Source organism: Syngnathus typhle, linkage group LG14 (assembly GCF_033458585.1).
Source record: "Syngnathus typhle isolate RoL2023-S1 ecotype Sweden linkage group LG14, RoL_Styp_1.0, whole genome shotgun sequence".
NCBI classification, from domain to species: domain Eukaryota; kingdom Metazoa; phylum Chordata; class Actinopteri; order Syngnathiformes; family Syngnathidae; genus Syngnathus; species Syngnathus typhle.
In genome coordinates, this window is record NC_083751.1 from 5,877,706 (window position 1) to 5,886,663 (window position 8,958).

At 40.0% G+C, this 8,958-nt stretch overlaps 1 protein-coding gene, 1 long non-coding RNA gene and 4 other non-coding genes across 6 annotated transcripts; all 6 read right to left on the reverse strand.

Annotated features, from left to right (window-relative positions):
* Window positions 1–348: 348 nt before the first annotated feature.
* Window positions 349–3,733, reverse strand: tor3a (torsin family 3, member A). Its single transcript, XM_061297380.1, has 6 exons — window positions 3,412–3,733; window positions 3,215–3,337; window positions 2,695–2,960; window positions 2,093–2,268; window positions 1,859–1,983; window positions 349–1,665 (listed from the first exon to the last, which is right to left on the reverse strand). The coding sequence occupies exons 1-6, from the start codon at window positions 3,587–3,589 to the stop codon at window positions 1,418–1,420; spliced, it is 1,116 nt and encodes a 371-aa protein (XP_061153364.1). The 5' UTR covers window positions 3,590–3,733; the 3' UTR covers window positions 349–1,417.
* A 130-nt stretch (window positions 3,734–3,863) lies between these two features.
* On the reverse strand, window positions 3,864–8,808 carry LOC133166963 (uncharacterized). The gene is made up of 17 exons (XR_009717884.1): window positions 8,758–8,808; window positions 8,280–8,318; window positions 8,071–8,111; window positions 7,650–7,686; window positions 7,439–7,465; window positions 7,204–7,248; window positions 7,013–7,035; window positions 6,820–6,835; window positions 6,370–6,428; window positions 6,163–6,214; window positions 5,878–5,978; window positions 5,594–5,700; window positions 5,311–5,417; window positions 5,029–5,135; window positions 4,742–4,848; window positions 4,440–4,546; window positions 3,864–4,247 (listed from the first exon to the last, which is right to left on the reverse strand). It is a non-coding gene; the product is annotated as an uncharacterized LOC133166963 (long non-coding RNA).
* On the reverse strand, window positions 6,896–6,974 carry LOC133167563 (small nucleolar RNA snR60/Z15/Z230/Z193/J17). Its single transcript, XR_009718027.1, has one exon. It is a non-coding gene; the product is annotated as a small nucleolar RNA snR60/Z15/Z230/Z193/J17 (small nucleolar RNA).
* Window positions 7,322–7,401, reverse strand: LOC133167562 (small nucleolar RNA snR60/Z15/Z230/Z193/J17). Its single transcript, XR_009718026.1, has one exon. It is a non-coding gene; the product is annotated as a small nucleolar RNA snR60/Z15/Z230/Z193/J17 (small nucleolar RNA).
* LOC133167559 (small nucleolar RNA SNORD79) lies at window positions 7,530–7,611 on the reverse strand. Its single transcript, XR_009718023.1, has one exon. It is a non-coding gene; the product is annotated as a small nucleolar RNA SNORD79 (small nucleolar RNA).
* On the reverse strand, window positions 8,174–8,235 carry LOC133167564 (small nucleolar RNA SNORD75). Its single transcript, XR_009718028.1, has one exon. It is a non-coding gene; the product is annotated as a small nucleolar RNA SNORD75 (small nucleolar RNA).
* Window positions 8,809–8,958: the final 150 nt, after the last annotated feature.

Here is an 8,958-nt window from a genome sequence, read left to right on the forward strand (position 1 = left end):
GGCACCGGAGCTCGGCCAGGAAGTCAAAGCCCTCTCAGCCAATCAAAGGAAAGGATTCACTGACGTGCTGGCGTTTAGCCAATGAGCGAAGACCACGCGTTCGCTTAACACACACCCAAAGGACGAGTGATGCGTTTGAGGTACATTAATGGAAGTGATGCGATTGATACGCATGAAGTCGCACAAAGAATATGCAGAATGTACTACGTAAAATGACGACAAAATCGTCTTTAATGTACTGTACAGTATGTTAGTCTTTATAGTCTGCACAGTTGATTGGAAGGCGAGTATTAATCGTCACTAATGTGCAGTAGAATACAATAATACACTACAATAATCTCACTCGAGTTAGTGATCACAATTATCACTTTATTTATGATGATGCACTGGGCAAGTATTTACTCATTTGATTTTGACATAACAGAAACAATTGGATTTTATTTTTCAATCTTTGTGTCATGTGATATTTAAAATTCAAGACAATAAAACCTATGACCTAAACATATTTCACACTTAAAAAAACAACATGGTAGCAAGTGCTTAAAAGTGCTTTGAAATAATCAAAACAATTTAGATACAATTATATTACAGTACGATAATCGCTTCCTTGATATTGCTCAATAACAATCCAGTTCCTTGTATGTTTACTTTAAACACCAAAGGTCATTTAACATTGCTTCACTTCACCAGCCACAATATGCATGATGTTAACTAAGTAGTCAAACGTACATAGTAACACTTAAATCCTGACCCTTTTTACAGGGTAATAAATAGTGCAACATAAAGATCAGTGGAGGGTTGTTAGACAATACGGTGCAAAAAGTCTTAACTCGAATGACCATTACTAACTCCCACCAAACTGCAAAATTGGTTTGGTATAGATTGTCAATTCTATTTACTTCAACAATGAAAAGGAGCAAAACAAATGGTGTCCCAATACTTCTGCAGTCTATACAGTGGGGGAAATCCCTTTTTGATCCCTGCTATATTTTAAGTTTGCTCTCTTAGAAAGAAACGAATGGACTATTTTTGTAGGATAGGATATGGCACATAATCAAATGCAGAAAATTACATTTTTGCAGCACCCCGTAAGGTCACATGTTGAGAACCGTATTTTCAAGTGCAATTACTGCTATGAAAAAAAAGATCACGTCCATCATTAATTTAAATAGTATCCTTTTGCCACCTATATGTGAATGTTTTTTTTTCACAAGTGAACACACTTCGAACAATATTGATTTCCCTCACTGTAGTCAGCCATGTGTTCATCTCGAGCAAGGAGGCATGTCCTCCTTCGCCGGCGCATGACTTATGCCCAACGGCACTTTGTCCATCCCGCTCACACGGGAAGTGCTCTGATCTTGCGTGGGTGACCTGGACAGACATGTTTGGCACCTCTCCCAGGCTCCTGTTTCTTCTAAGGAAGAAAGAAGTTGATCCGCTGGGGAATGGACTTGCATCCCTGGGCTGAGAACAGTCTCTCCTCCTTAGGGATGTACAGCATGGCCTTGGCCACCTCGTCCAGCGTGGCCTCGTCAGTCTCCAGGCCCCGTGCGGCGAAGGCGTCCTTCGCGCACAGCTTGATGTGACGGTACTCCAGAGGTAGGAATGGCACGAAGAAGTCGATTAGGTGGCCGGACATCAGTTCGCTTCTGGAAAACCCGCCTGGACGCAGATGGAAATGTTTGGAATATCCAACGACAACATGAATTAAAGCTTCAAACGTTTAGGTTGCTTTAGTGGTGGGGGAAATGTTTTTTAAATAATTATCTTGGGGTTTTTTTCTATATTGAAAAAAGGCATTTCAACAGAGGTGTGCAGATATATTTTTTTCCATCTACTGTAGACTTCATTATACCTTGGGCTTCCATTGTTTCAGATCGTAATCGATGTTCAAGATCCTCCATCCCAATATCTTCTCGGTTCTGACCCGAGTGCCAAAAGTCCAGCGTGACATCATTGATCGTTGCTCCTCCAATATTACTACACAAAATAGGCAAAAACTTGAATTATCTATGACAAAGATTACAAGGCAACATAAATACAACACACAGGCAATACTTAAAATGATGTAGCGGGAAGGCAACTCAACCTGAGGAAGAGGAAGATGGCCTTTCGGTAGTTGACCCCGTCCACGTTGTCGTAGTGGGCCATGTATGGCTTGATAGCGTCAATCAGGCCCGGGTGGAGTTTTTCTGCTTCGTCAAAGATGAACAGCGTCTGGGAACATCGCAGGACCGTGTCCCGGATTGCTTCTCTCAGCTGACCCTGTAAAGTAGGAGTACAACTTCAGATTTTTAAGAGTCTACTTCTGATTAATCAATGATTTCATTCATAATTATTTTTATCAACTCTACTAAATTGAAGTTCTTCATTTGGAATAAAAGCTACAGAATCATAACCTCCATGACTGCAACGTCATAAAAAAGCTCATCTGAATTTGGACTTTCCACTTCCCCTGTGTAGTAATAGCGACACGATATTCTGAAATGTAACACAATTGTGTAACATTTGTGCACACTGGACGCTGATGTGGTCAAGTTAAGCTGATGCCGGCTTCCAAAAAAAAACTCCCTGGTTTGATGTTGATGATTGCTGTCCATATCTTATCATTCAATGTAGATTAAAAAGCGAACTGGACAAGGACTTGACCGGCATGTTCTTGGCGGTGAGCCCTCACCTCTTTCGTCTCACCTTGTACGTGTCCACCATGCTGGCATGGTGAAAGTGGAACGGGGCGATGAACAGTCGGACGCACTCGCTATTCACCCCATCGCGATAAAGATTATCCGCCACCATCCGGGCCACAAAGTTCTTCCCAGTGCCCGACCAGCCGTGGAAGGAGAGAGTCAAGGGCTTGTTGGACTCAGGGTTGTTAATGAAACCCTGGATTGCTTTCAGAACCACGGACTGGGCCAGGTGCTGCCCGTGCAGCTTGCTCTGAAGATCATTAGCCAAACCTACAAAAAGGGACATGATTACATTTTCCTTCGCAAAAGATTAATATTTTTGCAGTTTACATTGTTGTGACAGTCTTCTTGGTTAGTTTTCATGACTATGTGGGCTGTATTATGCCGCTGGACGCAAACTAGTCCATTCTGTGTCAAACCATTTTGTGAACATTAAATAAGTAAACAAAAAATAAGCATTGCATGTGGCGAGTAGACAACTTAGCACCTTTAACATGGTTTGGTAATTATAGCGTTGTATTTACCAGTGATGTTGTTTGTCACCCTGCAGTCTCCGGACTCGCAGCACTGACCCAAGCTACAGTACCAGCGGTACAGCAGGCTCACGTAGTCCTGAGGAAAACTGGCCCAAAGATCCCTGATAGGAACTGTCCAAGCAAAGGGTCGAATCATTATAGAATAAAAAAAAAGAAAAAAACTTGCTTCTTCTCAAATCACTTACCTTGCTGCGTCGCATCGTCCTGGTGGGGCTGACAGTCTCCCTCCCAAATATTGCAGTAAATGTAGTTGAAATAGTACGAAGATGCGTTGGAGAGCGTGCCAAGCTGGAAGAAGTCTGTGTGTGCAGGTACGGCCAGCGCAAGAAGCGGCAGGAGCAACGAGACAAAGCGGGTAAACATGAGGGAATAGGTTGGTGAAGCCGATACAAGAGGTAGACGTCAATGAGAATGAGTTAGCTCGCCGCTAGGCTAATAGTACTGGAGTGGGCTCGTTTCACAAACCGGAAGTAGCAGTTACGACGAATCCCCGCCTACCAGTTATTACCATTCAACCCCCACCGGTAACGACGCATGCTCAGTTTGCCGCGATTGGACAGCAACCGTAGCACGTCAAAATAGCTAGGTGACTTATTGTGCCACACAATTGGTAAAAAAAAAAAAGCCAAACAAGCAGTTAAAGAAGTTTCTTTATTCATAGAACAAACAAATCAGGTTATCTTCATTCCATTCAGAATATCCTCATTTCCTCTTTGTACCTATGGGAATACATAAAAACTGTAGTTAGTACCATGCATGAACCTTCAACTATATATTAGTTATGGTTGGCCACAAAGTCAGGAAAAAAATGGGAACAGTGCCATTATAATCATAAATCATCTGGCAGAATTCTTCATCATCCATGTGGCCTGTATTTTTTTCCAATTTAGTGACCAATTTGAAACTAAACGTACCAACTTAAAGGCAACCATTTCCGCTATGCTGCAGACAAGGGGGTGGTGGTTGAAGGAATACCAATCAAGCATTGCGCATTCAGCAAGTGCACACTTCCTCTTTGTACCTATGGGAATACATAAAAACAATAGTTAGTACCATGCAAGAACCTTCAACTATATTGGTTATGGTTGGGCACAAAGTCAGGAAAAAAAAGGAACGGTGCCATTATAATCATAACTCATCTGGCAGAATTTTTCATCATCCATGTGGCCTGTATTTTTTTCCAATTTAGTGACCAATTTGAAACTAAACGTACCAACTTAAAGGCAACCATTTCCGCTATGCTGCAGACAAGGGGGTGGTGGTTGAAGGAATACCAATCAAGCGTTGCGCATTCAGCAAGTGCACACTTCCTCTTTGTACCTATGGGAATACATAAAAACAATAGTTAGTACCATGCAAGAACCTTCAACTATATATTAGTTATGGTTGGGCACAAAGTCAGGAAAAAATAGGAACAGTGCCATTATAATCATAACTCATCTGGCAGAATTTTTCATCATCCATGTGGCCTGTATTTTTTTTCCAATTTAGTGACCAATTTGAAACTAAACGTACCAACTTCAAGGCAACCATTTCCGCTATGCTGCAGACAAGGGGGTGGTGGTTCAAGGAATACCAGTCAAGCGTTGCACATTCAGCAAGTGCACACTTCCTCTTTGTACCTATGGGAATACATAAAAATAGTTAGTACCATGCAAGAACCTTCAACTATATATTAGTTATGGTTGGGCACAAAGTCAGGAAAAAAAATAGGAATCATAAATCATCTGGCAGAATTTTTCATCATCCATGCGGCCTGTATTTTTTTTCCAATTTAGTGACCAATTCGAAACTAAACTTACCAACTTAAAGGCAACCATTTTAGCCATGCTGCAGACAAGGGGGTGGTGGCTGAAGGTAAACCAATCAAGCGTTGCGCAATCAGCAAGTGCACACTTCCTCTTTGTACCTATGGGAATACATAATATTTATTACAATGCAAAAACACGCACAAAAAACAAGTTATGGTTGGCCACAAAGTCAGGAAAAAAAATAGGAATCATAAATCATTTGGCAGAATTATTCATCATCCATGTGGCCTGTATTTTTTTCCAATTTAGTGACCAATTCGAAACTAAACGTACCAACTTAAAGGCAACCATTTTAGCCATGCTGCAGACAAGGGGGTGGTGGCTGAAGGTAAACCAATCAAGTGTTGCGCAATCAGCAAGTGCACACTTCCTCTTTGTACCTATGGGAATACATAATATTTATTACAATGCAAAAACACCCACAAAAAACAAGTTATGGTTGGCCACAAAGTCAGGAAAAAAAATAGGAATCATAAATCATTTGGCAGAATTATTCATCATCCATGTGGCCTGTATTTTTTTTCCAATTTAGTGACCAATTCGAAACTAAACGTACCAACTTAAAGGCAACCATTTTAGCCATGCTGCAGACAAGGGGGTGGTGGCTGAAGGTAAACCAATCAAGTGTTGCGCAATCAGCAAGTGCACACTTCCTCTTTGTACCTATGGGAATACATAATATTTATTACAATGCAAAAACACGCACAAAAAACAAGTTATGGTTGGCCACAAAGTCAGAAAAAAAATAGGAATCATAAATCATTTGGCAGAATTATTCATCATCCACGTGGCCTGTATTTTCTTTTTCAATTTAGTGACCAATTTTGAAAAGTTACACACCAACTTCAAAATGCAACCCTTTTAGATATTCTGCAGACAGGAGGGACGGCTGAAGGAAAACCAAGTTTCTTTAGCCCATTCAGCAAGTGCCCACAGTTAACCTTCAGCCAAGCAGGAAAAAGAAAAGCATTATAAATACATGTTAGTCGTAGCCTTTCTTAGAGCATAAAAGAGGGGTCACTCAGCAAAACATGCTATCGACATTTTAATTCAGGTCAGACATTTGAGACATCACTGAACCCTTAACCGCCAGACAATTATATAAAGGAGAAGTTCCTTCCTCACCTTTGCCTCAATTGCTGCATGAGGGCATCTACTTGAGGGGTTAGTTCACCTCCTAAGAGAGAAAAACACAAGTCAGTCAAAATAAACAAATATTCCAAAATGCCATGAGTAAGATTGACCTTTCAGCTAGAGCTAACTACTCCATGACTTAATTGTCAGTAACTTTTTTTATCATCACAGGTCAGCTGAGAAGAAATACTAAACCACCTTTTAACTTGCCTCGTTTTCTGTTGCCTGCCGTCGACAAGCTGACTTCTCTCAGCAATCTGCATCACAAGAATGACTTAGAACTTTACATTTCTCTAAACCATGACATTACATGAATATTTTTTCCCATCCGGGTCAGAGATATGTTGAACTCCTCAACTGGATCAGAGACCTGATTCATACTCATCACACCCGTCTGGCTGCATTCACAACAAGGATTGTTCTTGGGTGACCAAAGTTTACTTTCAGTTTCAGAGGGAGAAGCAGCGCTACAGTAGTTATTTTATTTAATCAGTTGGTCCTAGATTTAGTCAAATATATATAATTGAAATAAGATTTAAATTTTATCTCCCATTTGTCATTTTGTAACCAATTTTTTTTAATTGTGTGATTTTAATTTACTTCTATTGAACATTGTTTTAAAAGCAGTGGTTTAATAAATCAACGTACCATGCAGCCGTTTTACCTAAAAAGGAAAAAAGAGAAAATAAAAATCTAGTCTTGGACATTTATGCTTTAGGCTGTGTGAGCCAACATCAGATAGGGGCGAAAGGTTTTTTCTTCACAGTGTATCCGCTGAACTATGCAATCATCACTTTAGTCAGCCACTTAAAAGGTCCATTAAAGGGGCCAAGAAGGTTACCTGCATACATGGCAAGAAGGAACCTGCAATCGAATAAAAAAAAACTTTCAGTATTGGGAAACAGATGACAGCAAAGGCAGTTGACTAACACTGCAGAGCAAATTGAGATGTTTCACTTTGATTCAAGTGTTCCCCATTTTAAACTCATCATTGGCTGTTCTTTACACAAAAAGAACAAGAATCAGTCTTACCTCGGTCAAGTGGCTGATTCCAGCATACAGTGGATCGGCATTTATCTATAATTCAAGAAATGAAAATACATTTGTTCCACATATCACTTTTATTCTTGGGAATTTAAGCTTGAGGCTGTGGGATTACGTCAGATAGGGGCGAAATATTTTTTCTTCACAGTGTATCTGCTGAACTATGCAATCATCACTTTAATCTCCCACTCGCAAAGTCAAATAAAAAATGTCAAAATATTACCTGCATACAAGCCAGGAAGGAAAATGCCTGCAATTAAATGAAAAATTTCAGAACTGGGAAGAAGATGACGGGGAAAAGTAGTTGACTAAAACACTGCATCAGATAAAATTGAACTCTTTCATTATTTTTCAGAGAGATTCCCATTGTTGTTTTTAAAGTCATCATTGACAGTTATTTTAACACACACACAAGAAGCCTAATTGGGTTTTACCTCTCAGTCAGGTAGCTGATCCCAGCACAAAATGGATCTGCAGGTTAAAAAAAACCATTAGCATACATAATTCTTTTTCACACCAACTTTAAAGGACTTTAGTTGGCAGTGCCTCAGATTACCAATTTGGTGGGTTGTTTTTATCGTCATTCATCTCGTCAAGAGTAGCAAATACATGTCATCATGGCATCAAAAATGTAATGCTTCTCTACGGTGTTGCTTATGTGCATCTGATTGAAAATCACAAGACATGACCCATTATAACAAATCAATATTTGCTGCATTTATGCATCTACGTAATATACGTTTTGCATGATTAATAATAGAAACAAATCTTGTAGTGCACAGCAATCTATTGTAATTTGATTCACATAGCCCACCCTAGAGAAGCGTAAAACTAAAAAAATGTATACGTACTGACCATCTTGAACGACTTGAGTCTTTGACATGGCCACCATAAACCTAGAAATAAACCAGACTTTAGTAAGGCAATTCACACTTATAATTCTGTAATTAAACATTTAAGTCTCAGATCAAAGATCGTCAGAAATCACTTCTGTCCACTACTCTTGGATCATCATAGGTTAAAGGCGGCCAAACGGGAGGTTAAGCAGGAAAAAGTCAACTTACGCTTTAAATTAGTAGCGTCCGGCATTTTGAGTCGTCAAACTGATAAAAAAAGAAAAGGGAATTAGATAGGAAATGGACTTTGAAGTAAAGTTAGCTTTAGCAAACAGGCTAAAACAAGCTAGCGTCGTATTGCACGTGTCCCCGACGCTGTCAGGATAGTTGGCGTTTCTTCACATTCATTCTGATGTCCCTACCAACAAGTTATCATCATACAGCATTGGGACGATGGAAAACGAAGTCATAATTAAGAGTTGATGGCTTGATGTACGATTAAAAAAAAAAAAAAAAAAAGAATGCGCAGGCAAGGTTACATTTTCTTAAGGCACGTGGTGCAGGCCTTGCTAAGTGTACCACTTAAAACCAACATTAGATAATTGTTCCGAATTTAATAGTTCTCTTAACGAAGTAAAGAAGCCTTAACAAAGATGAGAAGGATACTAAATTGAAGACACGAAAGCAGGTCAGTGAATCAACTTACCAGGTTGATGCAGCTCAACCAAGTGAAGCAGAAGAATGAGACCGTGTAGAGGGCGGAGGATTATTTTATACTCGCATTTCCCATGAGCCCTTGCGGCAGAACGCGGAGGCTGATGGGAAAATAACAGCGGCGTGACTAGCAACTTTTATTTCCCCACATGATCTAATTTGATGGCGGAAAGACTAACGGAAAAATTTGAAC

What these genes read in the sequence shown, in the direction of transcription:
- tor3a (XM_061297380.1), bottom strand. Translation starts at nt 3,589, where the DNA reads ATGTTTACCCGCTTTGTCTCGTTGCTCCTGCCGCTTCTTGCGCTGGCC. An exon ending in GGTGACAAACAACATCACTG is followed by an intron (nt 2,961 to 3,214) that starts GTAAATACAACG and finishes CCCTTTTTGTAG; the next exon opens with GTTTGGCTAATGATCTTCAG. An exon ending in TGAAACAATGGAAGCCCAAG is followed by an intron (nt 1,666 to 1,858) that starts GTATAATGAAGT and finishes ATCTGCGTCCAG; the next exon opens with GCGGGTTTTCCAGAAGCGAA.